Raw genomic sequence first — 21,114 nt, forward strand, 5'->3', positions numbered from 1 at the left:
ATGCCCCACCGCCTTCTAGGCTTTGACTATTCTAGGTTACGAATTTTCATCCGTTCATCTCTATTCGCATCGCACAATCCTCGCCGTGCATTTCTCTTGGCCCCGTTATATAATAAATTAGGGTTCCTTCCCGCCATCCTCATCCGAGATCTGTTTCCCTCGTTTCCCTTCATTGACTCTGATTTCTTGTTCTACGGGCCGTGATAGATTGGGGTTTCTGCTCTATCGTCGCGGAATATCGGACGCCAATGAGAAATTCCGGTCGCCATGGTTGTTCTCTTGTTATTTCCCATGTCTTTTCTTCTGGCGGAGAACCAAGTTCAGGTTCGTCTCATATAAAATTCCAGATGTAGTTGTCTGTTTTGTCCACCGTCTTCAGTTTGATTGGGGTTGGTGTTTACGGTGCGGAATAACATCTTTCGTAAATAACAGGGTTTTTACCAGATTATCTAGGTCTCTTGCGACTGTATTACTAGTCTGAATGGACTCTTTAATACAAGACAAATGGGGGATTTCAATACCAATGAGAGGAGAAAACGATCTCTCGGATTTGCTCCAACCGCGAGTGGTTTTTGGCAGTTACCTTATGTAATTTCATCAAAGGAAGGTTGATTTGATTAGAGTATTGTTGTGGATGTATAAGATATCAGGCCGAACCGTCCCTATTTTATTAGGGAGGCGGTTTCTGATCGATCTTTGTCATCCGACCTTTGCCATGACAGGTGCGCTTGCATGGCAGGTCAACTACGTTAATGAAAAAAAAAAGTTTTTTGGGTTTTGAGGAGGGATCGCACGGGGATTGCCCGGGATTCCTTCTCTTTGGTGTGTGCCGTTTCCTCTCTCTCTCTCTCTTATCTCTGTGCATATTATTATGCGTTGCTGCCCACAGTTGCTTGCATCCTCAGGGATTGCTCGCTCGATCGTTCTTGCTCAAAACGTGCTCGTTCTTGCTCAATATTTTTGATCTCAAATGAATTCGTTGGCGAACATGTCACAAAGGTAAAAACAGTAAAACAACGGCGTTGGTAAGTAGAATAATATATTAACTCTGATTAGTCTTCTATAAATTAGCCGGTATATAATCTCTATTCGTTAATTAGCATGATCTCATTGGTATTCATGCGCTTTTATATAGTGTAGTTCTATCTGATCTCTTGGATACATGGGTAATTTTACTGAGATTTGTTGCGTTCAGGTTAATAATAACTATATCTTCTAGGGCCAAAACCAAAATTTCTTGCTCTCACAATTGCCAGTTATGTTAATTTTTAATCAAATTCCTAATTGAACATTTTCTTTTGGTTAATTTGCAACTGTGCTTTAGATTTTGGAACCCCTAAAACGTGGACAGCAAAGTAAAGAGAACAAAGAAACATACAAGTGAGACCGGTGTTAATTGCTAAAATTTTAATAACAAGAATGAAAAACCAAAGGGGTATCAGATGGCGTTGGATATTGGTTTTGTGTAGGTTCTGTTCAAAATCTAATCAAGCGAGTAGTGCATGGCTTTGGATAGTTTTTGCGTTCAGATTTTTACCGTGAACTCACAAGGAAAATTATTAAGTTCTCCAGAATCCTATTTCTCGCTTTTCATTTACGTGGTATATATATATATTGTTCATTTTGTCCCCAGTGAGTTGTGTTTGTGAACTTTAAAATATTGTACTTTATGTATACGTTGCTGTCCAAGCATGAATTTGTATGTAGTATTTTGTTACAACTATATTGTAAAGCACATGAAAGGACGGATGAAGAACTTGTATTGGTCGCCTGGCTTGCACTTCGCCGTTGCTGAGCTGTTGGATCTGCGGATATCTGTAAAGATTTGGAGTGTGAATGCAATCGTTCTTTCTTGGTAACTTCAATTTTTGGATTGTCATTTAATTAAGCAGTTACGCTTTGAAGCTGTGTTCGAACTCTTTCTCTGAGTTATTTTCTTTTTCCAATCTATTTAAAATATATATATAATGTCAAAATTTGTTTGTTTCAGATTGATGTATGTAAAGATGTTTTTGGGTATAGTAGTTTTCTTAGCCAAATGAGCTATGTTCAGATGGAGATTGTTTTCAAATGTATATGGAGTTCATACTATCTCGTTAAATACCTTCTTGCATTTAACTCTTTAGTATTAAGCTTAACACGTGAGTTCATTTCATGTAGGAGGAAGTGACTTTTCTATTTGTTGAAGACAGATCTTTGACCCGTTCATAATATATTAGTGTTGTCTTTGTAATTCATATCATTTGGTGAAAGATGTTCCTGCAAGGTTTTATGGACTTCTTACTTAATCACTTTGTTCTTTAGGATACAAAGATTAACGAGTGAGATTTTGGTATTAGTGGGAGATGATTCTTTAATTATGTCAGAATTTATCTTATTTGGTAGGAGATGGCGATTCTATATGTTTAAGGTTTCTAATCTTGCACTAAAGTTTGATGTCAAATCTTATGTCCATTTCAAGGTTTGAAGATAAGTGAGAATCTTACTCTGTTGGAAGCACATATCATTCAATGTCTAGTGGTTTAGATTCTGTATCCATCCTTCAAGACGGTTACAATAGTAGTTGAATGTTATTGGGTTTGTAGGTTTCTGCAAGTTGGATTTTCAAACCGCTCTAGGTCTTTATGGATTTGTGGAAATTATTCATGTATTCAAGATTTTTCAATTGAGTTCAGGATGGGAGGTCTATTTGTTTAATATTTCCATCATAATACTCTTTTTATAACATTTTTAGTGTTTGAAAGTAGCTGGGAAGTTTATATTATTTGGTGAAAGTGCTCCTCCCAGGTTTTAAAAAGCTTATATCATTTGGTGCTACAAAGTTTAAAAGTGCTTTTAATCCAACCATGAATGATCTAGGATTTGAAGATCGCTGGGCACTAGTTTCTTAATTTCTGGCAACTCCTAAGGTGTTTGAAATTCAATGGAGACGTCAATAATTATCAAGCAGGCTCATATAGTTGGGCACAAGTTTTTTGAGTTTGGTAACTCCTAAGGTGTTTGAAGTTCAATGGAGATATTGTTGTTAATAATTCTCATGGAGGCTCATATCATTTGGTGAAAAAACATTCCTGCCAGGTTTGAAGATTAGACGGGTGATGGCTTTTGAAATTTTGTGAAGTTTATACATTTTTTTCAGACACCTCCTTACATGTAGGTGTGTGGTATAACTATGAGATGTCATTTTAATACAGTGTGTTATATTTTTCAAGGATCGGTGGATGCTGTTATTGATTATTGTAAGAGAGTTTATATCATTTTCATTTGGAGATATATTGATATTTGTTTTTGACTTCTAACCTTGGCTTGTGATGGAGATTTCGTAACCAATTCTTAAGGTTGTTTGTTAAGATTCCTTTGGTTTTTGTACTAAATTTTCAAATTCCTTTGTGCATAACCATGTAAAATTGAGTTCAATGTGATTTTCCCAGTGCGTTTGAATAATTGTTGAAGAGCATGTTCAGTTCCGATCTCTCGGTAAGAGACATTCCCTTCTCTCTCTCTCTCTCGTAAAAAAGAGTTGCTAACTTTTAGATGTCTTGTTTGATGTGGGAAGGAATTCCATAAAACTGTTAACTATATCTTGTTTGGAGCATATTTTATGATTTGGGGACACCACTGTATAACGATCTCCAATTCCTGTAGAGGCTTATATGATTTGCCGGGCGATTGTTTTTTAAATGTTAAGGAGGCAACTAACTTCATTGGAATAAATTATCTTATGTAGATAGTGAACTTACTAAAGATCGTGGAAGATCGCCGTTTCCTAGGAAATCCATAGCGCATTCTGTAGGATGTGAGATTCTCCTGTATTATAGGTCTCTAATCTATTCTAAGAGAGCTTTTTATTCTTATGATAAAATTTCCTTCTTTTTTTGTGTGTTTGTGCAAGTGTGGGACTTTCTATGATGTTGTCAAATTAAAGAAGAGATGCAGAATAACTTCTATTCTATTACACAGGAATCCAGAATAGCGAGCAGGAAGAGATGCATGCCAAAAACATACATGTTCATTCGTATGTTTCCTTGGTTACGCTACTGTTACTATCTATGTACACTTGAAAAAGGAAGAAACCTCTGTTAAAAATTACGTAAATATGATCACGTTTTGAGAGAAATATCTCTTTTGATTGGCATCGTTTATTCCTTCCTTTCTTTCTGTTAAGCAAGAAAATTTGTTTTATAGGCTCCTCTTGGATGTAAATTTAATAATAACCATACCCAAGCACAAATCTTGAACAAGTTTTAAGCTTCTATTCATGTATGAGCTTGTGCCTTTTGGCACAAGTTCCTCCGCTGTGAGGTTAGCTCATACAAATAAAATCCTTCATCATATACAAAGATTAATACATCTATATGCACTCTTTTTCATTGTAAAAGTAGATACATTTAAATAGTTTCAACTCTGTCCCTTTTGTAGGCGATTGGTTGTGCACACTAACTGGTCGTTGAAATGTTTCCAAATGGTGTATAATAGAATAGAAGTCTTCCACAATAATGTAAAGCAGATGTAGCTAAGCTAGTTCAAGAAATATATATAGCTTCGAGATTGGAATTGACCATAGGGTTTATATATTTTTTGATAGACAAAAGAAAGACAACGAATGTGTAGATATTTGGCGAAAATAGATCAATAAGGATTATACGGTTGTTAGGGGGTCCAGCTAGCTTATAGTTGGCTCCGCTGTTGGTTGTTGATATGTGGGTTTCCTCTTATTAATATGGATTATTAAAGATGTGTTTACCTAATTTCAACATCCCTCCATTCAGTTTAATTCTATTTAATACCCAACAAATCGAAATCTCTCTCTCAACCACCCAAAAAAAAAAAAAAAGAAAGTCAGCCGATGCCATTAATTTGTTATTAAGTAATGACTCAAAGAAACTAAATAAATAAATAGAAAGGTGTAACTATGACATTAATGTGAATTTAAGATTTTAATTGGATGAAATTAGAAGTTTATGATATAACATGACAAGGTGAGCATTTTCAATGTGTCATTGTCTTGTTGTGTTTAGGAAAAGATGTCCAAAAAAAAAAAATGACAAAGGAGACAAAATATACATGCAAAACTAAGTTTAGTAGCCTGGTTTTTTCCCAATGAAATGTATGTATAGTTTGTATGTTATTGGAAAAAAATAGTTGTTGTTTTCACATAGTCAGATTATTAGTAGGGGAGTCGGTTGAAGCCTCAGCTGGGGAGGCAGAGTTCGGAATAAAGGTAACTGAAAGAGGAAGTACATCTTTCATGAGTTCCAACAATAGGATCAATAGGAAATGCTCTTCCATATTTATCAGTTTCCATGGGTAATGAGTCACTTTAATAGTCAGTAGGGCCGTCGGAAGCAAGGGAAGAAGTACCTGTTTCACCAAAGGCAGAAGCAGAAAAGGGAGCTGAAGGACGAGTCCGAGGTTGAAGTTAGGTTAGTCTGTCTACTCAACCCACTCAAATTGTGTAAAAATGAAAATAGTCTAAATATACTTGATAAGTAAAATTGTTTCATCTTCAACTTTGACATATTCAATCAGCTTAGACGATTAAGTATGGTTGAGAAAAAATATTTAGATGTTGTATAACGTTGTTCAATAAAAATGTTAAATTGTAAAAATGTACAAGTTTTTTTTAAAATTTGTATCATTATTATCGATATTATTATTGTTTTTGTGTAATGTAAGTGAATGGGCCGCATGGTGCATATAATAATCATTATATATATATTCCGTATGCGTTGTGAACGCGGGAAAATTGATAATTCTATTTGTTGAATAAAGAATGGGGGAAACTGTAGTAACACTTGAGAAATGAAGGAAGAAGTTACGAGTAGTTATATGAGTTCTTCTTCCTCCTCCAATTTTCGGTTCTGAGAACGCCTCTTTCCCTGCTCTCTTCCGATTGGAGTGTCAGGTTAATTTGTCTTCCTCTTATTATTTCACATCAGTTTTGCAATTAGCAATGTGTTTCCAGACGATCAAAACTAAAGTTGACTTTCTTTGTTCTGATTTGATACATTTCTGAATAACGTATGGCACCGATCGGTTGGACGGCAACTCTGAATTTCCCTATTTCATTTGCATTGTTGAAATATATCGCCGTTTGATCTCAATTCTCCTCTCGGATTCTTACGCCTTCTAGTTTTTTATTAGTTAGCTTAGATTATGAATGCGATTAAGTTAGCGGCATCAATCGATTTTGATTGTGTGTTTTTGGTTCCTCTTTGAGTCTCGGAGTAGCGTTTTTTAGGGGTTTAGTCAAAGTAGTTTCATATTATGAATCAACCGTTTGCTCTATAGAGTGGCCAGTAGCGATTCTTCCCAAGCACTTTCGTACTGAATGACCTCTAATCCTCTTGAATTAAATTTTGTGGTTGTGGCTGCTGTTATGATTTTCGGTGATTTTCTTTTGTTTTATTTTTGTGTGGGGGAGAGGCTGGCTCACTATTCAACCGGATTGGTCCTGCTTCTTTGACAAGTTATAGAGAGTGGTCAATTCTGGTTGGCTGTTTTTAAGTACCAATTGACCTTGAGTGATGGTCTTTTTCTCCTTGTTTTTCATAACTATTTTGAATATTAAGTGGAAAAGGATATTTAATGTTTTCGTCCCAAATGCTAAAGAATTCAGTTGTGACTTTGTAAATAAATTACAACTTCTTTCATGCGCGTGGTATAACCTATTGAATGTTGTAGGTTGAATTTGCTGTTAGTGTGGATTGAGCATGTTTCTTCTTAAAAGAAGGGGCTCCCATAACAATGGAGAAACTGATGATCCTTCACTGCAGGATGGAAAGGTGAAGACTACTTTTAATTTCTCTTTTTTTTTTTGGCTTTTCTTCCTTTTGGATCATGATATTTTGATTGTAATGGGTTTGACTGATAGATTGGGGGCAAGATTCATGGATAGAGTCAAATTTCTAAATTTCTTTAAATGGTTATGATCTGTATTGGTCGTTGTCTTTAACAAACAGATCATTGAACTAAAAGGTGCCATGGGGAACCTATCCGGTCGCAGTATAAAGTACTGTAATGATGCATGCCTTCGGAGATATTTGGCTGCTCGGAATTGGGATCTTAACAAGGCAAAGAAAATGCTGGAGGACTCACTCAAATGGAGGGCAACTTACAAGCCCGAGGAAATCAGATGGGTTAGTTTGATCAGTCTCTAAGTTCTTTGCCTTTTAAACACTCTAAATACTCGCAGGTTTAGAATGCAGGCATAGTCTGTGTCACTTTTTAACTTTATACTCTTTATATATAGTATGAATACCATCAACAAATTTATTTTTTAGTCCGTCCAGGCTCGTTCAAGTTCAACTTACATTTTTTTGTCTTCAGTTTATTTTTACTTAATTATAGGGTCTTTTATCAACAATCGTTTTTGATCGGCCACAGTCTCTAATCTACTTTTAGGCATGAATATGCATTTTTTCCCTTCTACGTTCAGGAGGAGAGAGTCTTTGAAAACTGTTGATTTAGGGTACTTCCAGGTTGGTAATTAGAACATCAAATAAACCTTGTGTGAACTAATTAATTTCACGCAGAAAGAGGAAAAAGCTTATTCCTAGCCATTTAAATGTGAGAAAAATTCGTAATTTTCTTTTACTAATTTTACTAATCAAATCATGTCAATTACTATCAGCTTACTTCGATAAGCACCATAGACAGTAAGAGATGTGTATTAATTTTCAATAGCTCGATAAAACTTGATATGTGTATAATGCTCAAATAAAGGGGAACATTTTAGTTTATTTAGTACAGTAGACATTAAGGATGATGTTTATCAATTTTTAGGACTATATTGATTTTCTTATAAAGAAAAACACTTGAACAAATTCTAGATTACACCTATTTTTGTGCTTTTTAACTCGTAAAACCACAGTTTGCCATAGGAGTGTGATAGTGTGAGATGCCCTGCATCCAGGTATGATTTTTTGATAAAGATCACAAAACTAGGTATGTGATTTGTTGTTATAAGATGGAAGGAGACAGTTTTCTACATTTTGGCTCAAAAGTTGTCTCATAATTAATATCCATCGTGCATTTCCTTTCCATCTTGCAATCTATCTGGATTCTTGTCTACTTTCCTTTTCCTCTCATAAATATCCTTTTTCTTTTTTTTAACTCTCAATCCCCTACTCTACTCTTGCCATTGCTAACTATTTTCTTTTTACACGATTCCTGAATTAATCCTTGTGTGCTTTTGAAGTATGAGAATACATATGGTTTTGCGTCAATTTAATGTCAACCAGAACCATAGCACAACTCCGTCTAGAATATACGCTATAAAATTATTTGTTTCTATCTGCTATGGGCTCAAGAGAAAAAATAAGCTGCCCTTAATAATATAGTGAAATGCTTGTACGATTTGTCAGAATTGTAAGAGCGTCGGTATATACATGTTATATCACTGATTTGGAGCAGAAAAGCACAATGTAAAATTTCTGTTCCTTCCCATCTATTTAATGCTATAATAATAATAGTTTTGTAGTTATCTTTTCTATTCTTATCCAATAATAGTATTTAGAGAAATTGTGAATATTTTACAAAATATCTACATTTAATTAAAAAATCAAATATAATAGATTTTGTGTCAATTTTTGTATTTTGGAAAAGACTGCTTGATTTTATTCTAAATAGAATTTGTTCTAAAAGAATTTAAATTATTGTTATTACATCCTCGACTGTTGTATTTTAGTTGCCTGTTTTTCTAAAACCAAGACTATTGCCACCCTATAAGTGTTTTTCACAAACTTCGATATGGTGCAGAATGAAGTAGCACATGAAGGTGAAACAGGCAAATCTTTTAGAGCAAATTTCTACGACCGTTTCGGTCGAACAGTGCTCATATCCAGGCCAGGGATGCAGGTATTTTACTCAGACTTTCTCGTCAAAGTACAAAATCAAAATTGAGAACCAAATTTGACAAGATCATCAATGTCAGTATTTGTGTTATAAATTTCCATTCTCGTATCTGTCCAATAGATTTGTTGATTTTCAAAGACAAAGAGGGAGGTTCCACAAGACAGGGATATTGTGAGGTCTTAAGACTCCTTACTATGTTAGGAGTCACCAAGCCAAGAATTAAAATATATACGACTAGGACAAGTCCTTCGGTTCAATTCCCTCTGAGCAGTAAAGGACGTAGGGATTGATATTCCTAAGCAAGCCAAGCAGATAATATATGTTGAATAAGATAAAACTAATTAAACACAAAGTTGAAAAACTTGGAAGTCTACGTTTTAAAATTGAAACGATTAAGCACAAAAATTGGAGTTCAGATAATGCCACATTCTTTCTATGCTTTAAATATTTCTTTATAGATTCTTAAGTTTTTATTTGTTAGTTTAAAGACTACTGAGTTTTGTTATGAACGATTACTTTTTCCTATTCATTGAAGCCTAAGGTATTCACCTTTCGCTGTCGAAGCTAGTATTGGGTACAGCCCCAACATAGAGAACTTGAAATTTAATTTTTTTAAAAAAATTAATTCTATTCAGCTTGGCTTCTTTCTCAAATTATCAGAATACGAACTCGCCGGAAGACAATGTTCGACATGTGGTGTATCTTTTAGAGAACACCATTTTGAACCTTCGTAACGGCCAAGAACAGATAGCGTGGCTGATAGATTTTACTGGATTTACACTAAACACCAACATCTCTGTCAAAGCAGCAAGAGGCATTATTAACATACTGCAGAGCCACTATCCAGAAAGGCTTGCTGTTTCATTTCTCTACAATCCTCCAAGAATCTTTCAAGCCTTTTGGAAGGTTAGAGAATTATAACCCATCTTTTATCTCCATTCTTTAACTCGATTTTGGTTCTAAATTATCTCCGTATCATAGGCTATCAGGTACTTTATTGATCCAAATACAGGTCAGAAAGTAAACTTTATATACCCCAACAACAAGGACAGTGTAGAGCTGATGAAATCTTTCTTCGATATGGAAAACCTTCCAAGTGTATTTGGAGGAAAAGCCACTCTAACATATGACCATGAAGAGTTCTCAAAAATGATGGCAATGGACGACATTAAAACTGCCAAATTTTGGGAGGTAAACGATAAGCCTTCCCATAATATGAATGGGCATTCAGGCCTTGAGGTCGCACAAGAAGAGGCAATACCCATCTCCGTTTCATCAGCTTAGAAGGGTCAGTCTCATTTCCTTAATCTCTAATTTGCATGTAAATTAAACTGAACTAAGACCATGTTTATGTAATGAAAATGGGGCTTAATTGTTGTTTCTATCCCCAGTCTTGTCTTTATGACCCTTTAGCACATTGATAATAACCATAAACTGAGGCTTGTGCTAAAATTTCTCTTCTATGTGCTTATGTTGTCTCTGCTCTCTTCATAGCAAGATCAGATTTGATTTTGCTGCAAATTTTCCTATACTCCTTTTGTATAGGTAGGATATTTTTTTCCCTAGAACTGTCCACAATGTGTACCACGGCGACAAGTGTTAAATTTAAGGCGTCATTATGCTTAGCGAAGTGGCGATGCAATTGATAAATTTATGGTGCGAGTAGAGGGAGCATGGAGTACTAATTTTTTTCTTGAATTTGCTTGAAATGATGCAATGGGCAGAAGAGAACAATGAGAGAACTTCAGAGTTCCTAATGGGCTAATAAGAACGAAGTCTAATGATCTTTTATCTCTTCTACAAATGCTCCAAATCATCAGTAAGAGGATTAAGCAAAAGGGAAAAATGATAATGGAATAAAAGGATTAATATTCAACCTTGGTTTGCTGAACCAATGGCCGGTTTCTTGCTCAGCTTAGCAGTAAAACGGTATACAACAACTCCAGTTCTCGATCCCGGCGGCGGAGGATCAGTATGTAAAACCTCAACTTCAAAAAATTTTCTTGCTTTCCTGAAGAAGGCCGAGTCCTTTTTCCACCGCCGTAAATGGGCCATCAGAAACACCATGTTGGGGTTTCCTCCCCCTAAGAGAAAGTCCTTCAAAGTTTGGATAAGAGGGTTGTATAAATGGTCATGATACACAACATCGGAAGCCAATATGAGGTCGAAGTCCAGCTCAATTAGTTCCGCATCAATGGCTTCTCCCCAATGAAGTGGCGCCACCTGAACACAACCGCCGTTCGCCGCTAATATCCCGGCGTTGGCTTCGACGTTGAATTGGAGGTTGGAGATCACGTGGGATAGATCGGTAATGGTCACTTTTGCTCGGAGTGTGGCGGCGGCGGCAATTCCGACTATACCTGTACCGGAGCCGATCTCGAGAACTTTGAGAGTTGGAGATTTTGAAGCGTGGCGTAAGGCGGTGAGAGTGGGTGTGAGAGGGTTGGTTTGAGGACGAGAGCGATGGTCGTCGAGAAGATTGACGAGGGTGGTGGCCGCCGGCCAGAGCTGAAAGGAGAGTCCTTGGGAAGGTAGTTGCCTGATAGATAATGTGGAGTCGATCGAAGGGATGAAATGGTGGAGCAATTCAGATGCTACAGCATCTTTTTCCTCCGACGGAAGGATCAGAGAGATGGGGCTAATGTCATCGTCGCCGCCGTCGAGATCAGAAGACATGATGCTGAATTTTTGTTTGCGCCTCTCCTTGAAATTTTTGCTATTTCTTAGGGCAGTTTTCATTTTCAGGAGCCCAAGAAGTCTCGCTATTATTGGGCCTTGAGGCCCAGGCCCAATTATTGAAATTTCGACTTCATTGCCCATTTTATTGTTGGGATTAGAGAGATGAGTTGGGAGTGAAATGAGAGAGCTTTGAATGGAAGACAAAGTAGAATAATGGCAACTGATACTGATTACACGGACAGGTAAGTCACCAAGCTATCCAACTTGTGGATGACACATTTTCCTTACTAATTTGGGATAGTTCCAAACTCAAAGTATAAGCTGATAGAACATAACGTAAAATATTAACAAAATTTAATACAACTAACTATATCTCTTTTCTTGCTTAGTAGATCGTTTATTTCGTTTCACCCTACTACTTACTATTTGATAAGAGATTTATAACGGAAATGGGATTGAAAAGGGAAGGCTTCGTTTAGATTTCTATAGCGAAAAAAGAAGGCAGCACACAACACGTTATTTTATTCAACTGCCTGGTATTTACATAGTGTTGCTTTGATATACTCTGGTTACGGTGAGTTCATAGTTCAAGACCTGTGTGGTCAGGGCATAAACCATGTCAAAATCCTAAGGCTATGGCTTAGGCAGATCCTCAAGAACAACATGTGCAGCATTGTGACCCGGTGCCCCCATGACACCACCTCCAGGATGCGACCCACTTCCACATAGGTACAATCCTTTAATCGGTGTCCGATGATTTGACCTGCAGTACATGGAATATATATTTCTTCTACATAGACTTGAAAATGAAAGCAACAAGAGAAATGGTTCTAGAGTGAGTATTACCATCCTTTTACAGGCCGCATCAAGAAAAGAGAATCTAAGCCCATGGCTCCATGAAAAATATTTCCTCCTGTTACAGATGAGAATACTCAAGTTTCAGCAAATTCATGGAGTATGGAATTGAGAATATAGTAGAAGACCGTACGACTTCTGATTTCAACTTAAATATATTCATAGTTGAGCCTTTTCAGAACAACACATCAAAGAAAAATCTACGTGGAAGTTCTCATATTGGAGTTTTACCTGTTAGACCAATTTCCTTCTCAAGATCAGGTGGTGTCAGCATGTCATAACCTATGATTGATGAGCTGAAGCCAGGTGCATATTCATCAATCAACTTAAAACATCTTTTGGCATATAAATCCTGCAAATATAGACTCCGATTCTTGTCATATTGACAAAACGAAAAATAAATCCAAATCTAAAAATCAACATCAATTCAACTAGTGGTAAAATGAAACCAAAACATGTATAAAGGTAGGGTTGATTATGGACAAACATAAGAGCCAGAGCGAGCATATGTCAAACAGATGCACAATTCAAAGACCCCTTTAACAACTTACTCTGTATGTATCATCATCCCAGCTCCCATCCAAGGGTTCGTAAGGTGTATACTGTGTAAATAAGCTGACAACGTGCTTACCTACAAAAATTCATGAGTTTGAATATTAACAGTTATCTGAATAACTAGGGGCATACATTAGCTACAACGTAACTGCATAAGCTATGAAATATAGTTTGACATTTGGTTCGATATATTTCAAAATGAATAATTTTTGGTAAGATCATTTGGTCCCAACTCAATCAAATACTTCTGCAAACACAAAAGTCTTCTAATTCTGACCGCACGTTAGAGAAAATGAAAATCTATACTTTTCATTAAATTGACTGCGTGACTTTCAGTGACCCGTTATTTTGGTGTTGGAATGTTGTCTTACTAATATGATGCATCACATATTCTAAATGATTTGTCCACAAAATGGAAGAACAATTCTGTAGGACATAACATAATTTCTTTCTAAATTTGGAAGGATTCCTAATTTGGGACAGGATATATTCCTCACCCTTCAGATGGATGCAACGAAGTACACATTCTCTTCACAGTCATAAAATTAGGAATAGGAAGGGACAAGGATGGTTCTCATGCTAAACAGGAAGAACATATGGAATAAATTTACAGTACCAGGTGGAGATACAGTTTTGTCCAGAGAGGAAGGAATTGTCATCTCAATAATAGGTCTTTTCGATGGAAAGCCATTCCATGCATCTTGGCAAGCTGTGCCAATATCTTCCATTCTAAAAGAGAAATCAAGAAAGAAAAGGTGAGCAAGTCTTTTCTTTTTTTTTAAAAAAAAGGTTAGATTGTAATGACAATCAAGTGCATTACTTTCTGAAACAATGCATTTTTGAGAGGATCATCTCTCTCTATTTTTTCTCACTCACAACCACTAACAACAGAACTGCTGTTACACATTAAGCACATGGGTTTTACAAGTCTAAAGTAAACTCCTGAGGTTTCAGAGAAACAATTCACATTGTAGGACATTTGGGTTTATGGAAAATAGCTCAAATGTATTCAAGGTAGTCAAAGAATTAAAAGTACGCATAATGATGAGTTGCTCAACCTTACAAAACACATTATGAAAACAATTCTGGTGTAGCTGCTAATGACATTAGTAGTAGTGTCTCTCCTACCTTTCAGCACCAATATGAATAGTTGCTGTATGCTGAGGACCCACCTCATCTTGATTATTCAAATTGCAAGACTGGAACTGCGGCAATTTGTCAACAGCAACGTTTATTTTTGTCGTTCCCTGTTCCAGCCAGTAAAGTCTAAACTATCGTGATAGTTCAAGCATGGGAACAAAGGACCGAGGAAAGTAGATGCAACTTTTGTCTGAATTGGAAATTTGGAATAAGACATTCTTAACCTTCGTTTCTATACTTTTAATGGCATGCATTTGTGATAGTTCAAAGAATAATAAAAACTCATACTCAAGGAAAATAAAAGGTCTTCTCTCTGTGTTGCAAGGGTCAGGCTTGGACCCTTCAACTTATACCAACTAAAAAATTCAACAACAGTGGTGGACTAAAGAGGACCTTACAACTTTAAGAGCAATGTAGATAAATAAACGCAAGAACGGTGTAAACACAAAGCACGAGCCAATGCTTATTCATCAATTATCATCTATCAATTTTTTACAACGAGCAACCTAATCGTCAAAAATTGATTCACATACCAACAACCAGAATGAAACTCATAAGTCATAATCATAGAAAAGAAACGGTCGAGATTCTGTTGATTCTAGGGACTGATGGTTTAAATCTCACCCAAGTCCATAAAGACGGACTGATGGTTTAAATCTCACCCAAGTCCATAAAGACCTGAGAACAATGGTAAACTAAAAAAAGGATCTTACGATTAAATACAAAGGAGATGTGGACATTTGAGAAGTTAGCATTTATTTGTTTCCACAAAAATAGTAAGAAAAATTATCAAGTATGTCTTACTGAGGTATAGTCAGAACATTTGATAGCCCGTAGAAAATCATCCGGAAGAAAAGTTTGAGGCACCATTTCCTATGACAAAACCAGAAAAACGAGAAAGTCAGAAGCACGAAGCAACGTCTAAAATGATTTATCTCTAATGTAAAGCATTTTACCACGAATGTTTTGTACGGAGTTGCATTTGATAGAACAACTGAAGAATGCACTTGCGTCCCATCCGCCAGTAACACCTTAATCAATAGGATGTATCAGATACATGAGGATATAAAAAGATGCCTTCGAGATGTACCAAGGAAATAAATAAACCAACCCCCTTTAATCTACCAGAGCCTTCAATCATCAGTTCCGAAACCTGACCATCAAGATTAAAATGTACATGAGACAAATAATTCAAAATAAGCAAAAGAAAATGGGCGAGAACTTAAAGAATAAAATGGAGAGAATAAAAGAAAATATTAAATTTGAACTTGCTTTTGAAGACTATATCAAGTTATCCAGAGCTGCATACTGAAATAGAATACCTCTGCATTTGTTGCAATATGAACTCCAGCTTCTTTGGCAGCATTGCTTATGGCCATCGACACAGAACCCATCCCACCTTCAACATGTCTGCAATTGATGTTAATATTTCTTCAGTGAATATTGCTAAATGCTACAAAAACATCATGCAGGGTATTTCAAGGAATATCATTAATTGAGCTGACCATATGTTATGATTTACATTACCAAATTGGCTCCGTAATAAAAGTATTTGTAAGATGAGATACTCACGACCAAATATTACGATCACCATGAATAGTTTCTCCCATTACATGATGCAGTAGAACATATCCACTTCCAGAAGTATTGATGCTTGTCTGTTGGAGATAAATTCACCGTTGTTGATGTACGAAAGAAAAAGTTAACTCAGTGAACAAGTAGGAAAAAAAACATTCACTAAGTGAATAAGTTCTAAACTATTATAACTAGAATCTGTAGTCTCCATACCATGTTGGAACTGAAAATTTTAGCTTTGAAACATTTCAGTTGATCAACAAAGACAATGTATCATTTGAATTAGCTGTAACAGAAACCAATAGCACCTACTACAATGTTCTGTATGAGGAGTTTGATTTTGCACAAATAGAAAAATGTGGATCTTTCAGTATGTCTTTCATATAGCAAAGGATTATTTAATATTATCAAATACTTGATCTAATTATGATAACCACATACATTCTGAGCTATTAGTAGTCAGTTATTCCTAAGATTCTCTACTGCAGAGAGACTGGGAGGATGATATAAGATAAATCATGATGCTTCAAATGCATTTTAAGTATGCAACTGAACCAAATTTAAACCAGAGTATGAAGTCTCACCATGGTCCCAATGATGGCATCTCCTGCAAGTGTTGCCTTCAATACATCCGACTGAACCAAAAAGTAGGTTAGAATTGAAACGGTTATAAGCCATGAAACAAACATCCAGGCTGAGAATTAAACAGAGATCTCATTAGTTCACATAAATCTCCTTCCTACCCTGCACCCCTTAAAAAGAAATTCCATACCGTTGAGGCTACCCTAGAGTTGATGTTTTAATACAAGAAACATAAAGATTTCAACGCACAAACAAGAGAAACTTTACTTTTCAAATCCAAGTAAATGAAGTCAATTATTACCTCAAACCACCTATTTAAAACCTTAGAAGTTGGTGATACTAGAAGGTCTATCAACTCCCTAGCAAAAATAAAGTAAAGAGATGCATCAGACAGCAACAAAATTGAATTACTTAAACCAACACTTAGCGGTTCAAGTTACTTACAACATATCTTTTTGACCTAATGATAGCGCATGCCGGAGACAACGACCCCAGAAAATAGAGTTTTGCACCTTATCTCTCAACCGGTCACTGAATGATGAACCCTCGAGTAATGCTTCAGGAGTTCGTGAATCCAAGATAAAATCCATGAATTTACAATACTTATGAAGCTGTTTTTCATATCTATTCACCAGCGACGAATCAAGTAAAAGTTACAAATAACAGTACTACAACAAAATCCACGATAAACCAAACAATCAGCTGGAATGGTGAACAAGATGTATTGAGAGAATCACCTAGGGTAAGCATCGGCATCCCTTTTAGAAAATTTAGATATCTCCAAGTAATCATGTTCATCATTCCTTCCAAGTAGAAGATAACGACCATCGCGGCAGGGTGTGAAAGATGTGGCGATCGGTTTCAATAGCTTCAATCCATGTCTCCGCAATTCCAAGTCCCTTCGATTTCAATCCCGATAGCCATTCCAAATGAAAAAAGGAAGAAAATAAATCATTACATACAACAAATAGTGAATCGGATCAGAAACTAGAAGAATTAAAACTACCTGATGATGGAAGGCCGGAGGAGACTTAGGAGATAACTACATCGAGAGAATTTAAATCCTGGAATTAGCTCTTCGGTAACAGCAGCGCCACCGATCACATGGCGCCTCTCAAGAACCGCAACAGAGAGGCCGGCACGGGCAAGATAAGCAGCGGCTATCAAACCATTGTGGCCTGCACCGACGACGAGCGCGTCCCATTTCTTGTCCTTCAGCACTGCGCGCGTTGCATTACTGGTGAAGTTTCGATTCCACATAGCTCCATCTCTCTTTCTTGATCCGTAAATGGAATACTTCAACTACAAATCCAATCATTTTCAGATCGCCAGTGGGATTATTACGTGTACATGTGAAAGCGGCTCGCAACCAGAAATCTTTGTCTTCTTGTAGGATTATGTAAGCGAGTAGAATCAGTTCCATGAATTTCCTGATTTTGGCGCCAATCGCTTTCCTGGATCACCATAGTTTGTACTTTTTATTAACACTTTTAGTACAATTGCTTTTGTGATGTGAGTCATCTTTTAACATAACTATACGCCTATGGTTACAATTTTGGTCTTACAAAAATAATAATTACAATTACAATTACAATTTTGGAGTATATTTTTATATAGAGAGATTGTATTAATTATTTATCAAACATTGGTTTTAACCCTTAACCCATTAACTTTGTAAGTGATTTTAAAATGGCTAAACTCAATTTTCATATCATCAAAGGAATAGAATCAATTTTGAAAATAAAAATAGTTTACTTTCCTTAACCTTCACACTTATGAATGGATACTTCCGTATGTGACTACATCAACAAAAAGGTCATTTTTCATTTGTTTTTAACTTGAGCTACATTTCAGTCGGGTCTTCAAAGGGTTATTCCTACAATTTTTCCAATACTTATCTGAAAAAAAAAAAATGTTTTCGCTTTTTTATAAACCATATTACCTTCGGCCACTGCAGCCGCCCCGTAGCACGCCGCCGTTCATCCCACCTCGCGCGCTGTTTCCGTTCCGACCACGCTCGTTGCCTCTCTGTCGTAGCACAATCTTTAATCGCAAGCCCTAATAATCCCTCCTCCTCTCAATCACTCACTCGCCCTACTTCCAGGTTTGTCCATTCTAGGTCTTCCTCAGTTACGATTCCTACTATCTCGATTGTGTATATATATCTTTCATAGTACCAAAATGTTGTTCGCGTGTCTAATATCAACGAGGCATTAGCATGAGTAAGGTACTGACTATTTTTTTGCAGCACTGTAACCGTGATTGTATGGTTACGCTCGCAGTTTTGTTTATTACTCATGTATACACCTTAGATAATCTGGTGTTTGGTTACTTTTTTTTTTGCATGATTATTGTGGTTTTGTCAAATGAAGATCACGGCTCTTTTATTCTTGACATTATGAGTATCTCTTTGCAAATCTTCTCTATGTGGAAGATTATTAGCTGTGTACTTTAGTTTCAAAATACTCAAATTCTCGAGACATGAATTGTAACTTGTTACGATCTTTTGTTTGAATGGCTCTATTGTTGAAGCAGCTTCTTTACTTTGTCTGAATGTGATGTGATTTCCATAACCATGGTATTCATCTTTGCATTTTGATTTCTTTTTCTTTTTATCCCGGTAAAGTTCTTTTATTGATGTTGCCCGAGTTGGTAAGCTTATTACATTCATATTTTTATATAATCCTTCGCCATTGTTCTCCCTATATTATAGCTATATTATCAGTAAAGATACTATTTTCTGAGTTTTGTATTTCAATCTTAATATTGAAGCTTCAGCTATCACATCTCCCTTCGCAATTGAGTTTTAAATTTTACCTTGTTCTGTGTTTTTTCCCACCATTATTTTCCCCATTTTTGAGTGAGGTTCAATCTTAATCTTGAAGCAGGATTGTTGTTTGTGAGGCTGACTATGTAATACTACATTAAGAAAAGAAATCATAGTTGAAGTGGACATGAAAGAAAGCCCCTAAACATAAGGAATTTTGATTTCAAGCTTAGTAAATTTGATTCTTTTATTTAATAAAGGAAAAGCCCTAGTTATTTTACTAGTTTTCAAAAACAATTAAAAAGTTCCAAGGGCCAAGGGCCAAGGGCTTCACGAAATGTGTGCACCTTATTTTTTAAACATAGCATCTACTATGGGCTCTCTTAACAAAGGGCAATAAGGGCAGGTATAGTACAAAACTTGGAGGAAATGAGTTTATCTCATGGTGGTCACCTATCTAGAATTTAATAATCTACGAGTTTCTTTTGTGTCCATATGTTGTAGGTAGAGGTAAAAAGGTTATTTTGTAAGATTGGTCAAGGTGCACAAGCAAGTTGGTGAGGGCACTAACAAATAGAAAAATATATTTGTTTACTTGTGCCGTGGGGGGGTTTCAGGGGGTGATTTGGCATCCATATGGTGTGGAGTAAAGGGGTTGCCATGTAAGATTAGTCAAGGCATGCTTGCAAAGTTGGTAAGGATACCTGCATAGGTGTTGATGAGCTTTATAGCAGCACCTAGAGGACCGTCAGAGGGTGATTGGTGGATCAGATGGGTCAACATTGTCTTCTTTCTCATCTGGTTATCTCATTTTCGTCCATATGGGGATCAGGATAATACGGTGACATGGGGATGAGGAATGATTGACGAGATGATGGATTATCTTGATCGTTAATTTTATCTCTTTATACTTTAGATTCACCATGCTAAATTTATCTCAACCTAATAATTTGACTTTGAAGTATGGTGGTAATTTGATGTTCTTTTGGATCAGAAAACTTTAGTCACATGAACAATTTGCGTTGGCAGGAAACAGGTTGGGTTGTATACATACCATATACCTGTGTGATGAAAATTCAGGCTGGGTGGTTCCAGGTTTTGGAATCTCTCGAATTAGATCGATATAATTTTATAGGTTTAGTTTATAAATTCAATCCACTCGATGCTAGCTAGTAACTTTAATATCAGGGTTTTTTAAGTAAATTATCATATCAGGTTTTGAACCAATGATCTTGTGAGATTTCTAAGTAATTGAAACTAATTGTTGCCCGTTCTTCTTGGCTCACCAAATTATCATTGGTGATTTATTTTCGAAGTCCATTTCCAATCCAATTACAGTTTTAATGTATACATACAAGCCCATTGACAATGAACTTTGCTGCTTGTTTAATGTTTAACCATTCCTATATCGTCTTTTTCCAACAAATATGAAATATGATATATTAAATATCAATAGACTAAGTAGTTTGTGAATTTCATCTTAATAGGTAAGCAGAAACTATAATGGAGGCTAAATTTTTTCGGTTCCTTAAGATTGTGGGAGTTGGTTACAAAGCCAGAGCTGAAGCAGCAGGACGCCTCTTGTATCTTAAACTGGGATACAGTCATGAAGTTGAACTAACTGTTCCGCCAGCTGTTCGTGTCTTTTGCTTCAAAAACAATGTGGTATGTTGCACGGGGATTGACAAACAAAGGGTACACCAATTTGCTGCTGCAGTTCGTAGCTGTAAGCCACCAGAAGTGTACAAAGGCAAGGGCATCATGTATGTCGACGAGGTCATAAAGAGGAAACAAGGAAAGAAGTCTAAATAAGATAACAGAAGCACAAAATCCCTCATTGATCTCTATTCAGACACAAAGTGCCTCAGTTATGAATAATTGTTCTTGTTGTATGCATGTTTTTAGAGCATTCCATGAATTAAGCCATGCGACTGAGACTGTAATTGCTTCAATGCCTATTCTTGAAATTTTGTCTCATCGATCATTAATGTTGATCATTGATCTCTATTCAGACACAAAGTGCCTCAGTTATGACATGTTTTCTTTCTGTTTAGAAGCTGATAGTCATTAATTCACATGTTTTCTTTCTGTTTAAAATTTATCGA

At 36.2% G+C, this 21,114-nt stretch overlaps 4 protein-coding genes across 14 annotated transcripts; 2 read left to right on the plus strand and 2 right to left on the minus strand.

The window, feature by feature from the left end:
- The first annotated feature begins 79 nt into the window (after nt 1–79).
- Nucleotides 80–20,597, plus strand: LOC101219012 (CRAL-TRIO domain-containing protein C23B6.04c). 10 transcript variants are annotated; one of them, XM_031887787.1, is made up of 10 exons: nt 80–324; nt 433–1,855; nt 2,161–3,477; nt 3,728–3,818; nt 3,961–5,423; nt 6,685–6,785; nt 6,963–7,139; nt 8,761–8,859; nt 9,517–9,762; nt 9,838–10,319. In XM_031887787.1, the coding sequence occupies exons 6-10, from the start codon at nt 6,714–6,716 to the stop codon at nt 10,138–10,140; spliced, it is 897 nt and encodes a 298-aa protein (XP_031743647.1). In that variant the 5' UTR covers nt 80–324; nt 433–1,855; nt 2,161–3,477; nt 3,728–3,818; nt 3,961–5,423; nt 6,685–6,713; the 3' UTR covers nt 10,141–10,319. The 10 variants fall into 10 exon arrangements, with proteins under 10 accessions (XP_031743647.1, XP_031743643.1, XP_031743644.1 ...); XM_031887783.1 differs by adding an exon at nt 20,497–20,597 and having other exon boundaries at nt 113–1,855; nt 9,838–10,144; XM_031887784.1 differs by adding an exon at nt 13,429–14,780 and having other exon boundaries at nt 113–1,855; nt 9,838–10,144.
- On the plus strand, nt 10,013–21,065 carry LOC101220210 (60S ribosomal protein L6, mitochondrial). Of its 2 annotated transcripts, none has more exons than XM_031887791.1 (2): nt 10,013–10,144; nt 20,497–21,065. In XM_031887791.1, the coding sequence occupies exon 2, from the start codon at nt 20,513–20,515 to the stop codon at nt 20,819–20,821; it is 309 nt and encodes a 102-aa protein (XP_031743651.1). In that variant the 5' UTR covers nt 10,013–10,144; nt 20,497–20,512; the 3' UTR covers nt 20,822–21,065. The 2 variants fall into 2 exon arrangements, with proteins under 2 accessions (XP_031743651.1, XP_004143514.1); XM_004143466.3 differs by lacking the exon at nt 10,013–10,144 and adding an exon at nt 18,159–18,346.
- LOC101219729 (protein N-lysine methyltransferase METTL21A) lies at nt 10,531–11,708 on the minus strand. The gene has a single exon (XM_004143464.3). The coding sequence runs from the start codon at nt 11,674–11,676 to the stop codon at nt 10,729–10,731; it is 948 nt and encodes a 315-aa protein (XP_004143512.2). The 5' UTR covers nt 11,677–11,708; the 3' UTR covers nt 10,531–10,728.
- On the minus strand, nt 11,858–17,709 carry LOC101218783 (pyridine nucleotide-disulfide oxidoreductase domain-containing protein 2). Its single transcript, XM_011659707.2, has 16 exons — nt 17,249–17,709; nt 16,980–17,141; nt 16,687–16,866; nt 16,544–16,601; nt 16,245–16,295; nt 15,658–15,743; nt 15,408–15,495; nt 15,197–15,238; nt 15,042–15,116; nt 14,890–14,958; nt 14,074–14,192; nt 13,562–13,674; nt 12,942–13,021; nt 12,622–12,742; nt 12,382–12,448; nt 11,858–12,298 (listed from the first exon to the last, which is right to left on the minus strand). The coding sequence occupies exons 1-16, from the start codon at nt 17,500–17,502 to the stop codon at nt 12,169–12,171; spliced, it is 1,695 nt and encodes a 564-aa protein (XP_011658009.1). The 5' UTR covers nt 17,503–17,709; the 3' UTR covers nt 11,858–12,168.
- Nucleotides 21,066–21,114: the final 49 nt, after the last annotated feature.

Source organism: Cucumis sativus, chromosome 6 (assembly GCF_000004075.3).
Source record: "Cucumis sativus cultivar 9930 chromosome 6, Cucumber_9930_V3, whole genome shotgun sequence".
In the NCBI taxonomy this organism is placed as follows: Eukaryota; Viridiplantae; Streptophyta; class Magnoliopsida; order Cucurbitales; family Cucurbitaceae; genus Cucumis; species Cucumis sativus.

Bases quoted from the DNA above. Each gene is read 5' to 3' on its own strand.
- LOC101219012 (XM_031887787.1), top strand. From the start codon at position 6,714: ATGTTTCTTCTTAAAAGAAGGGGCTCCCATAACAATGGAGAAACTGAT. The intron at 6,786-6,962 runs GTGAAGACTACT...TTTAACAAACAG, and splicing joins CTTCACTGCAGGATGGAAAG to ATCATTGAACTAAAAGGTGC. The intron at 7,140-8,760 runs GTTAGTTTGATC...GATATGGTGCAG, and splicing joins AGCCCGAGGAAATCAGATGG to AATGAAGTAGCACATGAAGG.
- LOC101220210 (XM_031887791.1), top strand. From the start codon at position 20,513: ATGGAGGCTAAATTTTTTCGGTTCCTTAAGATTGTGGGAGTTGGTTAC.
- LOC101218783 (XM_011659707.2), bottom strand. From the start codon at position 17,502: ATGTGGAATCGAAACTTCACCAGTAATGCAACGCGCGCAGTGCTGAAG. The intron at 15,744-16,244 runs GTGAGACTTCAT...TATCTCCAACAG, and splicing joins ATGCCATCATTGGGACCATG to ACAAGCATCAATACTTCTGG. The intron at 13,022-13,561 runs GTACTGTAAATT...GAATTTTTGTAG, and splicing joins CAAAACTGTATCTCCACCTG to GTAAGCACGTTGTCAGCTTA.
- LOC101219729 (XM_004143464.3), bottom strand. From the start codon at position 11,676: ATGGGCAATGAAGTCGAAATTTCAATAATTGGGCCTGGGCCTCAAGGC.